Here is a 15,666-nt window from a genome sequence, read left to right on the forward strand (position 1 = left end):
GCTTTGTCTCACAGTCTTCTCTGGCAAGATCTGAAGCCACACTGCTCAAGTTGCAGAGGAAGAAAGTTAAGAACTGGGAGAAGGAGGTTCTGCCTGATGTAAGTGAAGATCAGGTTTGAGACCATCTCAAGAACCTGAAGGTGCACAAGACCCTGGGACCCAATGAATTCATCCATGGATTCTGAGGGAACTGGCAGACGAAGTTGCCAAATTACTATCCATCATATCTGAAAAGTCATAGCAGTCTGGTGAAGTTCCCATTGATTGGAAAGAGGAAAACATAACCCCCACTTTCAAGATGAGTGAAAAAAAAAATAGGAACTACAGGCCAGAGAGTCTCATCTCTGTACCTGGCAAGATGATGGACCAGATTGTCCTGAAGGCCATATGAAGGCACATGGAAAATGAAGATGAAGTGATTGGTAGTAACCAACATGGTTTCGCCGGGGGAAGTCATGTCAAAACTGATGGTTTGAGGTTTCTGATTGAGTTACAAAGTCAGTGGACAAAGGAAGATCACTGACATCATCTACCTGGACTTTTGCAGAGTATTCAACATTGTCCCACACAGCACCTTGGTCAAAAAATTGGATTTGATGGATGGCCCACATGTTGGATAAAGAATTGGATGGATAGTTGCACTCAGTTGCAGTCACCAACTCAATGTCAAAAGGGAGAACAGTGATGAGCGGCATTCCTCAGAGATCAGTGCTAGAACCAGTGTTATTTAACATCCTCATAGACAACACAGACAGTGGGATCAAGCACACCCTCAGCAAGCTTGCAGATAACATGAAGCTGAGTGGTGCAGTTGACACGCTAGGGAGAAGGCATGCTATCTAGAGGAACAGGCTTCAGGGGTGGGCCCATGTCAACCTCATGATGTTCAACAAGGCCAAGTGCACCTGAGTTGGGGCAATCCCAAGCATAAATAAAAACTGGAGGGAGAATGGTTTGAGAACAGCCCTGAGGAGAAGAATTGGAGGATGCTGGTTGGTGAAAGACTCAACTTGAGCCACTAATGTGTGCTAGCAGTCCAGAAGGCTAACCGTATCCTGTGTTACAACAAGAAAAGTGTGACCAACAGGCTGAGGGAAGTGATTCTTCCCCTCTACTCTGCTCTTTTGAGACCTCGCCTGAAGTACTGCACCGAGTTCTGAGTCCCCCAGAACAAGAAGGACACTGAACAGCTCAAGTGGGTCCAAAGAAGGGCCATGAAGATGGTCAGAGGGCTGGAACACTTCTCCTATGGACACAGGCTGAGAGAATTGGGGCTTTTCAGATCAAAATAAAAAAGGCTCTAGAGGACCTTATAGCATTCAATCCCGTCATCAAAGCAATTGATAAAGATATTCAAGAGTACTAGTCCCAAGGACCCCTGTGGGTATCACTCACTACTGGCCTCCACCTAGACACAAATTCATTGACTGCAGCCCTCTGGCTGCAACCTTTCAATCAATTCCTTAGCCACCAAATACTCCACCTTTAAAATTCATAGCTCTCCTATTTAGAGATGTGGTGGGGACCATGTCAAAGGCCTTGCAGAATTCTAGGTGGATGATATCAGTTGCCTTCCACTGAATCACAGAAGGCCACCAGAGTAGTCAAGTACAATCTTCCCCACGGTGAAGACATGCTGGCTGCCTCAAATCATCCACTTGTCTGTCATCTCCCTTAACATGTAAACATACAAACATCTAGTACTCCTATTATTCAAGCTTGAATGAAAGAAAAATTTACAGAAGTCATCCACGTTCAGACTTCAGAAGATTTCCCTTCAAGTATTATTATTTAAAATACTTCACTTTCTAAGACTGTGGCCACTGTTATGAACTAAAACAAATAATCAATCACAACAAATAAACAAACATGAGCCTGAAAACTCAACCTAAATCAAATGATTCTTTTTAAGAGGTCAGATACACAAATTCCCTCTCCTGGAGAGAGCACTCATACAAAGAATAGCTATATAGAATCCTACAGTAGCAGAAAAATAAAAAAGCTATTTCTACTTCAGGTACACATCATTTAGTGGAATTGTAAATCAAAATACAACAGTTAGTACTTTTCAAGAATTTAATGACTACAAGGGAACTGATGAAAGGCAGGTTGGTGATTGAGCAATATACACTAGAGCAGATGTATTTTCTTCCTTCATATTTCCTTTTTTTCCACAACAGTATTTTAAAGGACGACCACATATTTCTTCATTGTGAAAACAAAGCTAGTGAGAATGTAGGCTGGACTAAGAGCTGACCTATAATGCAACAACCTTCATGGAGATCCAAGCCTTCTTTTAGTGTCCTTTATTAATAGTTAGCTTGATGAATGAAGTTGTGACTGCAATGGAGCTGTTTCTTTGTCTATGGACTGTCAGGAGCGGTTTACTTCATTACTTTAAATAATTTCTAAAAATACTAGATAATAAGGTATTCAAATGGAATATCTTGCCTGTCAGACTTGTTCTGCATTTTATGTAAATATTTAAATATTTATCTAAGGTAAAAATTTTGGCCTTCTGGCTGTAAAAAAAACTCCACTAGCATTCTTGATTTCATGTATGATCTACTCACCTTGAGATTTTAGTCACCGGTCCAGTTTTTCTTCCAGCATGGCAGTTACTTTTACTTAAGATATTTAGAATATAGTCTTAAATATTCAATAAGGCATTCCGACTCAAAACTTGCAAAAAACTAGAAAAATTCATTTCCAGTTCAGCCAAAATTTGTTTTAAACTCTTCCCAAACTCCCTTTCTATTTTATTCCACTATAAATATCGCATTTTTTGAGAAAAGTTTACTAAAGGCAGCCCTATATGCTTGCAAAGGATAACCTTAAAGCACACTTATCTCTGAAGTTAAATCAAAATAACTAAGTTTTCATTGTATTTCCATCATTTCTAGAGCCATGGAAATCATTTGCCCTGAATTATCTATTGGAATGTATCTTTTTATCTGGAAAGATAAAGTAACTGTCCTGTGTCAACATTCCTATAGCTCCAGTCCAGTACAATCATGACAGCACGCCTCTTCCAACTCCATATTTTCCTAGATTGCTTCTACCTTGCACATTCTCTCCCTCCAGCACCAACAAAGAGCTGCCTGTTCACTATTATTTCTATAAAGAAGCATTCTTCCATTAAGTCTTTTGAGAGACAAAAGGACAATATATGGTTTATAGCACTTTCAGATTCTCTTTTTGTAAACTTCAACAGGTTTATAATAAATAGCCAAATACTTCAGATCAAAGTATGTAGTTTGTTTGCATGGTAAATTCTAGTGACACACAGCCTGCATAGTTTTAATCTTCAAACTGAAGATCTCAAGACATACGAGAGACAGTTCAGAATTTATAAAGGTTATTTTAATATGCTTTCCACTGCAGAATTTACCACTTCTTATGAAAATTTGCATAGAAATACTTTGCCCCTTGAAGATCAATGCAATGTTGTTAAAATTCATATTCTAGTAAATTGATGAGTAAGTGTCAGATTGATGACCTCAGAAAATTAAGACAATGTGCAGATTTTAAGCTAATAGGGCTTGGGAAAATAACAAGTTCTTGAACTCAAAGATATGAGGTTTTATTCCAGTGTCACCACAGAAGGTGTTAGCCCAGCTTAAACTACATTGCTCTGGGGGATTTAATGATGCTACTGAGATGAACTAATTTAAAATTACAACAGCAGCACATGTTAAAATCCAAATTGGAATGTATGCATAGAGGTCTACTATTCATACTTTACTAATACAAAATGTCACCTATTCAGCCATGACTCAAAATAACAATTCCTTACTGAGTAACCTACCCAGTTTCGTTGTATTTGGCTATTCACTGCTCTATACCAGCCTTAAGAAAGACTAATACATTGCCAAATGCAGAGTTGCTGATGCACAGATTCTTACGCATGCTATTATAGCAGCTCACTATAGTTTTATTATTTGATTGGAAGGGAAAGTGAAGTATATGCCATCTCCCTCTCTTCTAAAGCCAGCGTAAAACCAAGAAACCAAGAAAAAATTAATTGATTTTTGGTACACTGTTTTGAGCCTAAAAAAATTATCACTAGACCATGCAATTCTTGAACATTTTCCAGATCACTGAACACAGACAGACTGCAAAAAGCAGAAGTAAAACACCTGGCTGTGGTAAGAGGCTCCTGCAGTTGATTTCAGTGCTGAAAGTTTCAGAAATAAGTCGTTTAAAATATGAAAGTAACACAAAACTTGATTATTAACAAAATAACAGCACCAAACTGCATGAAGTACACCGAGCATTAGTGAGAGAAAAGACAAACTTTAACGTGATAACAGCTAGGCTTCATCTTTATCAGATCCAGCTTCTTTCATCGGGATAAATATGGATGAGACACGCAGTTCATAACAGATGCATTATTTAACGAATGGCCACCTTTGCTGATGACTTGAATAGTTCATAAACAATGTATTTATTACTGTTTAGACTGGGCACCATTAGCCTGTGCCCACTGTTACATGCAAAATTCTTCAAATGGTGGCCTTGGATAGATTTAGGAACTCCAATGTTTTTTTTAATTAGGTGGTCTGCTTCTGTAGACATACAGCATTTAGAAAATGACTGGCCTCCTCTACTATGCATGTAATTAGTGAAGCTGATGAACAATAAACATTACTCCTTGCTTTTGGCTTATATTCTATATGAAAAGTACATATTATTACACAAACTTACTGAAAATATAACTAAAGGGAAGAAAAGCAAGACCAGTTTCTCCCAGAAATGCAAACGTTCATTTTTGATTAAAATAGGGACCTTAATGCTGGATTCCAATCTTACCTATGGATCAACTTAGTTATATGAAGTCTAAAAATACAGTTTCCTTCCTTTTGTCTTTGTACAGTCTATCAATTAAGAACATCAAAAGTTGCTCTACAATTTCCCCAAATAACTCAGGTGCAAAAATTAATCTTCCTCTAACAGATTAAAAAAAAACCCCAAAAGCCTAGAAACTCATCCACCAAAATCCAATCATATAATCCAATTAAAATGTCAGTATGGACTACAAATATGCCCCACTCATGATACTACAATATCTGACACTCTGCAGACCTGAGTCATACAAAGAAAGGAAATATCAGCATTGCTCTGTTTTATAAAAGTGTCACTCTCTAATTGCTTCTCTCCTAGTTTCTAACACGTTTTGAATAAGTGTAGAAATGAAATTTATTTCACTTAACTGTAAATGAACAGCAGTATTAGCAATTTGCACTAGAAGACCTTTTGGAAGAAACTCTCAAAGCAATTAACAAAGCCTATCCTATATAACTGGATAGTCCCTCCTACTCCCCAAGTTTTGATACACTGTACTGATATACTGCATAACAATGTTGTAATTGGTCCATTACTACTAAATAAGAAATATATAATTATACCCTTCTTATTTTGCACTTTACCTGACAACCGTAAAGGTATTTTCCAACCTAAATGATTCAGTGATTCTGATTCTTACTGTCCAACTGCCAGGAAATTAAAACACCTAGCAGAACTGGCAGCACACAAAACACGTTTGCCAGGATTACTAGCATATATTAAGAAGAAAGACTTCAAAATACATATCCTAATGCACAGTCTGTTCATCTAAAAGAGTCTACGGAAGAGAGTTAGTTCAAGAAGAATGTGTTTTTGCAAAAGACATTTTTTAGGTCACGATTAAAAAAAAAAGACGATTAAAAAAAAAATACAAAAGGAACACTGAAACCAGAGCACGGTAGTAATAGGCAAAGTAACAAAGTACAAACAAAGTAGTGGTTTGTCTGCAACTTCTCTAAGAAAAACAAATGCAAACAAACAAAAACCTACACTTTTGGTTTGAGTATCCTTGTCCTGGGTAAAATTTCATTTTTATCCAGAGTAGTTCAGAGAAATAGAATTTTACATCTTGCATCAGGAAAGGATAGATTTTGCTTTAAACGATAAAAAGGACAAAATTGGAATGTTATTTCAAACTTGAAATTAACATTCTTCAAACAAATTGTATGCACATCTCCCACTATGATATTGGTGCTACTGATGCTTTTGAACCATATTTTTGCCTAATAAATTTTTCGTATTATGAAATCCCTTAGTTCACAAAAATCTGTTTCTTTCTGAAAAGTACTCATTTAAAGGAATAGTTGATGCATAACATCTTTTTTAAAGGCCTGAGAGAAAACAAGGTTTCATTGCATCAAACATTAGAGAAGAAACTGTTTGGTGTATTAGCAAAACTTCAGCATAGAGAAAGTAGATAAACTGCTGTCTAAATCAACTAACAAGTAGGAAGAAAAGGAAGCTTTACAGATTGATTTGATGATACTATTGAAACAGAGACAAATGTCAAGCCAAATAATAATACCATCATCACTCAATGATCATGACTGCAAAGAATTCTGTAGTTACTGAAAATCATTTTCTTGCTTCTACATTAAAAAACAAAAAAGTCATCCTGCAGGAAGAGACAGACGTGGCCTCTGGAGCCCTAATTAAGACCTGTATTATTATAGAAAAGCCGTACAAAATAGTGCTAGAGATTCATGTTGGGATTAATCTTTATTTAAATCAATAGATTTCAGTTTAAGCCAAATTCAGATGAAGAAGGAAGCAAGAAAATGATTGTTAGCATGCTGAAATGCAAGACCTTACAGTGGTATAAAAACGGTACACATGATGGCTGTTCTGAAAGAAATGCCTCCTATTTTATTATTTTGGCTCCCAATCTCAGAGGCAGATATTTGTGGTACGGCTGTAGAGTTTAAATCTTCTCATGAATATTCCATTACATTTTCTTGTCATTTGGCAGATGATAGCAAAGGGGCAGTCTAACACAATGGCGTCTGACATGGAAGTGAATATGAAACAAAGAACTGTAACTGAACTTGTCTATGCAGAAAAAATGGCACCCACTGACATCTGTAGACACTTTCTGAATGTTTTCAGAGACCAAACATGAGCACAACGAGGCAAGGAGTGGTGTATTTCAGCAATGAAGCCATGACAGCAGCTGTGAAACAGTGGGTCACCTCCTCCAGTGCAGATATTTATGAGAGCAGCACACAAGCTCTTTTTGGTTGCTGTTGAAAATACATAGCCAGTGATGGGTGACTACGCAGAATAAGTGTTATGTAGCTGGGTATTTGCTCTACTGAATAGTGTTACTGTGCTCTTTGTATCTGCTGTGGTTTTCACGGAAATAAATGGGAGGCTTTAATTACAGATGAACCTTTGTATTTGTGCTATAAAGGATCTCAGAAACCTACACTGCTGTTTAGTGGGCTGGATCTTGTGTCTATTTTAGGCAATAAAACAGCCACCATTGCTTGTCTAAATCTGGATAGACACACAGATGAAACTCATGATAAGGAGAGATCAGTGAGACATGCTCATTGAAGAACTAGCACAACTCTTCCGCGTGTCCTGTAGGTTTTTCCCTATTTAAGAGTTTTTTGGGTTTTGCTGCTTTGTTATTATTTTTTGATATAATTTTTAGTTGTATTTATTTTGGTTTTGAATCTTCACTTTCGGAAAGGCAAATATCTATCACTTTTCTTCTGCTTTTAATTAATATTATATACTTGTTTTACTTCATTATCATTACCTTTACAAACAAATATTTTTTGTTCTAATAGAGGTGTTCCCAACATTACCAACAGAAAAATTACTTCTACTACATAATATAGGTACTTATTGTGAATGCTTTGTACTCTTCCTTAAAATGTCATTAAAGGTCAGACAACCACATGCGTATGATCTATATACGTTAACATCTGCAAGAATGCTTGCCATGGAGGAGAGAATGCTGTGGCACTACTCACACTGCACAAAAAAACTTGACACTTTTGAGATTTCCTAAAATGTAGGAATGTTTTCTGACCAGCACAGTATTAATATCTCCATCTAAAAAGAGGAGTTGTGTTGAACAAACTATAGCAACAGTAGAATTGCTGTTCCCTACCTGCTTTGAAAGCACAAAGTATCAAAACAATTACTACTTTATGATGATGATAATCATTATAAGCAAACTGTCCTTCCTGAATATGTTCATTCCCTAAAGCAGAATGTTAATCACTGTCACACTCATTTTCAGCCAAGCATATTAAGTTTTCCTTTCTATGTTAAGTCCTCCATTCCAGATGGGCTGCATTAAACAAACAAACAAAAAAAGAAAACAAAAGACAGAAAGAATATGCCCAATGGTTTGTATTACTAGGAAACTAATTTGCTTTTTTCTAAGTTTTCATATGCTACTGCTTGCCTATACTAGGCCCTCAGTGAAAACAAAACAGCCAGAAACATGAAAAAAAACCACAAGGATAACAACTTTCTGGACTTTTTCAATGGTTTCTTATTGTAATAAGGATAGAACCAGACATTATTAGTGTCAGGATAAAGTCACAATCAGTCTGATGGGCAAAACTTTCTCGTAAGAATGTGCTTGCACATGCAGAATACAAATTATACTTCAAATCAGATGTAAACAAATATTATTCCAGATCTTCGAAGAGAAACCTAAGCATATGTTTTAGAGCACAAGTTTCTAATCTCACATACAGTTGTGCTAAAAAGTACTTCTAGATGGGGTTTCTATTTCCTTAAGATAAGCAAAGCATTGAGAAGGCAGCATGTTGCTTTGGTATCTTTGTTTTCAGGAAAATAAGATACAAATTTTTTTTAAATGAACCTATGGAAGCAGAGATAACCAGAGTGCTTTCTCCAGACATTCTGAAAATAGATTCCTGGTCTTCCTCTGCCTCACTTCTCTTTCTAACTCTTAACTTTCTCAAAAAAAAAAAAAAAAAAAAGGTTAGAGACCTCATTTGTCATTGTGTTTGCTTAACTAAATAGCATGTCACAACATGCATTTTAAGTACACTGAATTTATATGTTTTTTCATCCAATATTCATTACAATTTTTTCACCTTCTACATACAGCATAGTAATTTACTTACTGAAACATTTCCAGTACTCAAAGATACACAATATTAATTGTTCAATCAACCTGCACTGACACACTGAATTTAACATGCCACACTGAATTACTTATCATTTCTCTAACCTTATGAAGTCAATCTGAGCCAGAGACATCTGCAGTTTAGTAGGCATATTTTCTAAACACCTGTTTCCTCAACTACTGTAGTATCACTAGTTTGAACAGAACAGCACACATCATACCTTGTACATTTTGTGGCCTGTCTACAAAACTCACGTATTTATTTTATACATTCTTCTTCACACTAGAGAAAAAAGTCCTGCATTTTATTGTAAGCTATATCTTTACTACTGTAGCATATATTGAAGTTTTTTTAATGCACTGTATTAAAATTACTTTAGTTCAAAAACAAAACAAAACAAACAAACAAAAGCAAAACAGAAAAGAAAAGAAGATGCCAAAACCCTTAATCATGGAACTTGGGTTTTCAAGTGCTTTTTACTGTTGGGAAACAGAACAGTACAGACATATTTAAATCAAATGCCAGTGTTCCCTTTCTAAAGTTTTTCTTTTTTTCTTTTTTAATTAGAAACATTTTAATATGTATTTATGTATATTTTAAATATACTTCTAAGAAAAGAGAACAAACTATATCCAGTTCTCCTCAAACTTGATAATAAATGACATTTAACAACCAAAATTGAAGGCAATATTAAGCTCAATCTTCTATAATTTTCAAGTATTTAACTATCTGGAAACCACCCAAGATGACTGCTTTCAGCATGCTTTCAGCCTTTTTCACATTTCACATGACTAACAAAACTGCTGTATAAAACCTGACATACCACATTACAGAACTGTTTTTTATTTTGCTTTTTTACTATAGATAACATGAGGGTTTTTTTGCAAAAAAAAAAAAAAAAAAACAACAGGAGGTCATCAAGCATAAATCGTTTCAGCACTGTATGTAAAACTAATAATAACACTCATTTTTTGAGACCACTATATGGAACTGTTAAGTGGCTGATCAAATGAGAACTGCTGGATGGTCTTGCAGCAATAGTGTTTAGAAAGCAATGCAACAGTTGTATCTTAGAGGTTATGAAAAGTACTCCTAGCTCTCACTATTTCCCTGCTTCCACAGCAGGATGTGCCTCCTGTCTTTGATTCATTTTTGCTTACACCTCATTAAACTCCTGCTCTTCACTTGGAAACAATGAAATGTAAATTAACTGATTCCAGATTACTTCCCTGCACTAATTACTTGATAGTGAATAACTGAAATAAGAGCTACCTTTAGTTATTTCAGTGCTACCCTAAAAATCTTCAGAAGGAAGAGACAAAAGTCAACCTGGTTTTGTAAGGCAAGACTTACACAGACAGACTGCAGGACTACAATTAAAATAGTAGATTGAATTGTATGTATGAATAAACTTTAAAAACTTAGTTCTCTTACAATTAGGGGTCCCACTGATTTTATTTTCTTGTTTTATAATACATCTTTAAGACAAAAAAAATGTGTTTCCATTTGTGCTAAATCTATATTAAAAAACAGTATAGTTGTAAGATGGTATCATATATTTTAATTTCCCTGCCAAGACTTCTGTAGATGAGAAAGTGAAAGACATGCTCCTAAGATTTACTTACCCATGAAGTTCAGATAGCCATCTCCTCCAAGTGTGTGAGTAATGAGGCGAATCATTTTATGAAGCTGGATTCCACGATCAATAACTGGAGTAAGAGGTGTGAACACACTCATGTTTGTGTACATCTCTGCATCCATCAATCGAAATGCCAATGTCTTATCCCCAACAAGTGCCTATTAAGAATAAGTAAATAAGAAAACCCCTAGGTATACTAGAAGAGTTTCTAATGTTATTTTTATCTTTTTATTTTTTCAAAAACAAGTTTTCTATTTTGTAAGGGGAGAACCCGAAAGATCTTCAAGGAGTCAAGGACTTGGCTCAGTATACATGATAAAATCCTTGTTCACAAAGCAAACAGCCTGCCCCCATTTATGACCATCAGGTCACAGTGAGCCCAGTTTCTAATTACTGCAGCATTATATTGTTTAATATATACCACGCTCATGTGATTATACAATCTGCTGTCAAAAAGAAAAGTCTAAGTTGAGGCACCCTCAGCTGAGCTGAGTCCTGTACAGATCCCTGACCTCCCTGCCCACTTTTCCCATGCAACTCCGTGCTTGTATATCTATACAATCAATCAGCTCCAATCAGTTCCTGGCTATGTAACCCCAGCTATGGTATTATGTTTCACCTGATAGTATCAAATCACACAATTAATTCTGAATACACTTTTGCCTATGTATAGCAACTGCTAGTTTCTACTCAATAAGCCACAAGACAACAATCATTTTGGAATTTTTATGCAAATATTTATATATATATAAAACAAGAAAGTAAACATATCAAGATAAGTTCCTGGGATGCACAAATTAAGGCTATTAATATGTCTGAAGATGTAGAGATATTGTGAAGCATTCATTTATATGCTATCAAGAATACAATTTGTTTTCTGATTTTAAACAAGGAAGCAATATTAAGTATTATTTCTACCTGAAAACAGTACATGAATTACTAACTTGCTGGAGTCTACAGTAGTTAAGAAAGGCCAAACAAATCTCCTTAATAACAAGGATTATTCTAATACATTAGCATACACGTAGTTGAAAATGTTTGAGAGTATTTGTATGTAAATCTGTAATTTTTGTTCTATCAGCCCAATTCTCATTTTTTACTCTATTATGAAAACTTACTATGTTCCACAGAGACAGCCGAATTGAAAACAGGTATAGGTGAAACATCTTTTAGTTTTCAGACTGGCAATGACATAAATAGATAATTTCCTCAAGTTTAAAGTACACTTATATATTAAAGTACACTTATATAATTAGAGGGGAAAAAAGAAAAAAAGAAAAAAAGAGTTCCTATCCAGCAATGGAAAGTCTGCTGTGCTAAAAAGACTTGTATTAAGCAGTCTTGCATTAAATATGCCTTCCATTTGGCTCTAGTCCAACAAGTGGGTCACCTCCTCTGGTGCTGATATTTATGAAAGCAGCATGCAAGCTTTTGTTTGTTGTTGGTGAAAATGCATAGACAGTGGTGATGACTATGTAGAAAAGTAGTGTTAAGTAGCTGGGAATTTGCTCTATTAAACAATGTTATTGTGCTCTTTGTATCTGCTGTAGTTTTCATGGAAATAAATGGGAGGCATTACTTTCAGAGCAATCTTCACATTTCAGGATGAAGACTCATCTTTTATAAAAGCATATAAACAGAAAAATATGCATTTCCAAGTAATACCTCAATTTTTAGTCAGGACAGGGACTCTGCTCTCATGCTTTAAGTGAACACTGTAACAATCTCATCGGTAAGAAGCCAAATAAGCACACAAAAGCAACTTGTTAAATTCTTATTTTAAAAGATAATACAGATCTTTTTTTAGGGACTTTTGTTGACTTATAAGAGATTGATATTTTATGTCCTATGTAAATGAAAGATTTGAAGAAAGGTTACTTAAAACCTTTCATTAGAAAACTATTTCTTAATTGTTCTTACTTAAGTTCCTAATATTAAAATTCTCAACCATCATGTTTTCTGGTTCCTCAGTACTAACAACTAGAAAGACAGTGGGAATTGAGTGTTATCTAAACTAATCATTATTTTTTGTTTTTCCATATAGAGAACCATTACAATTGCTGTGTTTTGCACCAAATTGTTAAAGAACACACCATTTATTTATATCTCAAAATAGAATTGGAGTTTGCAATCCTTTCAGAGATTAAACATTTTTCTGAGGGGAACACAACCACTTCAGACAGTGATTCTGTAAGTAAATTTGCTAACTTGTCATCTTGTTTATACTTAACATAAGCAGTGATCCAGCCCACCTTAAGGAAACTGGATTTTTTGAAGTAATAAATTATATGCTTTCCAATGTCCTCTGACAGGCAGGCAGAACAGGATGCTAAAACTGAAAAGTAGCACCACCCATCCATGCAAAGGAGGATCAAAACCAAACAAATCAAAACAAACAAACTAAATACACACAACAAAAAAAACCCTATAAGAAGTGTATGAGACCAGTCCGTGTCCAAAGCTGTTGCCCATCTTCCTCAAGCCAAGGCTCAATTCTAATAACAAAAAGAAACTAAACCTGTAAGCCTTACCTTTTACTTGTTTATAAATGATAAATAAATAGGCACTGTCTATCATACCTGGTCATGGCTCTCTGCATATGCAATATATTTTTCATCATATCGTCTGTTTGTTAATGTATACACAATATTGCCCATATTCCAGTCTTCATCTTTCAGCTCCTTAATTATCTACAGAAATAAAGGAAATATCAATCAGAAGTAATTGCTGATTTAACTAAAAGCACAGTATTACCTTTCTTCATTATTTTGTCATAGAAATTGTCAACAAATGGTGAACTCATGAATTTTGAAGTGACAAGCTTTCTCTGATAATCCAAAAAGATTTCTGTAATGTCATATGCCTTTTTATGTATATGATATACAGATAAGAACAGAAGTGATAGAAGTAGTAGCAACTTCAAGAACACTGATATGATACTGTAAAACTTAACATTCTGATTGCAACTTGACACACACACCTAAACATTATTTTTTTTTTATTCTCCCTTTCATAAATTCTGGCCCTGAAAACACTCAGGTACCCATGCAGCATATCACATACTAGAGGAAACCTTAATCTGAACATGTATGATCACTGTTACAGCAACTATCATGTCTTAGCTACTTTATACAGATCCATCAGAACAAGTTTATGGTACCCTGGAGATCTTCCAGGTGTAAAACATCTTTTAGGAAGTTGTCCAGAAAAACAGATAATTAAAATGTATATACGTAAAAGATAGAGAAAAAGGTCAGTAAGTAGCTGACAGACTGTAATATTTACCTTCCCAATCATTTTAGCTTCATTTTTGTTCCCAAAGTGTGGTAGCAAATGAGGCACATCACCTCTTTCTCTAGCTCAAGGTTTTCTGCTGTGGTTACTTATCTAGATTTTTTGCATCACTCTACATTTTTGTAAAATCACATACTCCTGAACTAAAATAAGAGGGCACAGCAGAGATTGCTGAAACAGATTATCCATCCATAATACAAAAATACAAACATTTTTCTTCTAAAAATTTAAGTCTTTTTTTTCCTGTACAACATAACCACATGCATTTTACCTATGCAGAAAATTGCTAATTTTTGTCTGTCAGTGTGTGGCTGGGAAGTTGATGTTATGTTGGAATAAAACAAAATGATATATATAAAAACAACATCATAACAAGTTATTACAAAATTATGCACCCTAATTGCATTCCAGGATCTAAACTTTCCACTCCAAAGTTTATTGATGCTGTCAGAAAACCTAGCAAGACTATCTTCCTCATGGAAATAAGGGTTTAAAAACTGTTTTTTTCAATTAATCTAACCTCTACCTCCTAGTCACTAAAGCAAAAGATTCTGAAGACAAGTTAATTCACTTTTTATTTTAAGCTACTCACTACATTTACTGGTGCATTAATGCTCATATAAAACATTTATTGTTTTCAGATTATCATTATAGCTCCAGGGATTTGGATGCAATCTTATATCTAACTGAAAAACATTCTCTAAAACATTAGTAAAAGCCTTTTGAGATTGTTCCATTCTTTTATCATTTCATTCCTTTCCTTGTAATTCTCTGTAACAAGGAAAAGGTGATTTTAATCCTTATCACAGTCAGTGTTTATTAGTATACTATTGTTCTTGAAGAGCATTTACTGAATTATTACTCTTTTTGTAACCCCTTGCTACAGATTATTGGTGTTGAGTAATTAGCTCATGTTTAATTTGGTTATATTTTCAGCTCTGTCTATGCTCAATGCCAATTACTACGCCCGATTTCAGAAGGTTTCATTGTATGTTTTTGTTTGTTTCTTTCTAATTTATATGCATATGGTTATCTTATTATTTACCTGATCACATTCAGTATCGACTACACATTCTACTGCTGCTCCAAGTTATAGGTTACTTCAAATAAAACAAGTCTATGCCTGTTGCATTAAATAAAGAAATGAAATCAGCTAGAATGTAAAGAACAGCCCATAATCTTGCTCATCTTCTCAAACCTGAGATATGATATCTGACAGCTCTCATTTCAGCCACTAATATCTGTGCTCAAGACTGTCAGAATTTATTCAAATAGGGCATTAAGTTAATGGATGAGAGAGACAGTTAAATTCATCAGTAGAATTCCTAAAAGTGTTTCTATATATGTGCAGTTAGAGAAACATACCACTCTGAAGAGCAGAACGTGTTTTTAAAACACATTTTCTCACCTTTATCCACTTATCTGGAATAGCCATGGCTAGTCGATAATCAAATCCTCCTCCTCCCTCTGCAACAGGACGGCAAAGAGCTGGCATTCCAGAAACATCCTTAAATAACACACAACATAATTTGGCTAGCACAGTAATTATTTGTTCAGGTTTTCATACAATTGTACTCCAGTGAACACAAGCGCTATGTAAACTATAAACAGCTTTGATGATTGACTGGAGGAGGACGGGATGAGAGGGGGAAGGAGAAAGAAAAATCTATGGGTGATTGCAGCACATAGACTTACGCTTCGAAAGCAAGTTACAGCGAAGCATTATGACTCATCTCAAAGATTCCACTATAAAGCATTTTGATAGAATAG

General features: G+C 35.1%; 1 protein-coding gene across 2 annotated transcripts in view; it reads right to left on the reverse strand.

The window, feature by feature from the left end:
• GBE1 (1,4-alpha-glucan branching enzyme 1) overlaps positions 1-15,666 on the reverse strand; it is a 156,452-nt gene that overhangs the window by 51,363 nt on the left and 89,423 nt on the right. For both annotated transcript variants that reach the window (XM_065741857.1, XM_065741856.1), the window contains exons 10-12: positions 15,305-15,403; positions 13,182-13,292; positions 10,589-10,760 (exon numbers count right to left, since the gene is read on the reverse strand). In XM_065741857.1, coding sequence (XP_065597929.1) covers positions 10,589-10,760; positions 13,182-13,292; positions 15,305-15,403 — 382 coding nt within the window. The remainder of the gene's footprint in view (positions 1-10,588; positions 10,761-13,181; positions 13,293-15,304; positions 15,404-15,666) is intronic.

The sequence above is a fragment of the Cyrtonyx montezumae genome, unplaced genomic scaffold, assembly GCF_038088225.1.
Source record: "Cyrtonyx montezumae isolate F1298 unplaced genomic scaffold, pur_monq_1.0 scaffold_3, whole genome shotgun sequence".
Lineage (NCBI taxonomy): Eukaryota > Metazoa > Chordata > Aves > Galliformes > Odontophoridae > Cyrtonyx > Cyrtonyx montezumae.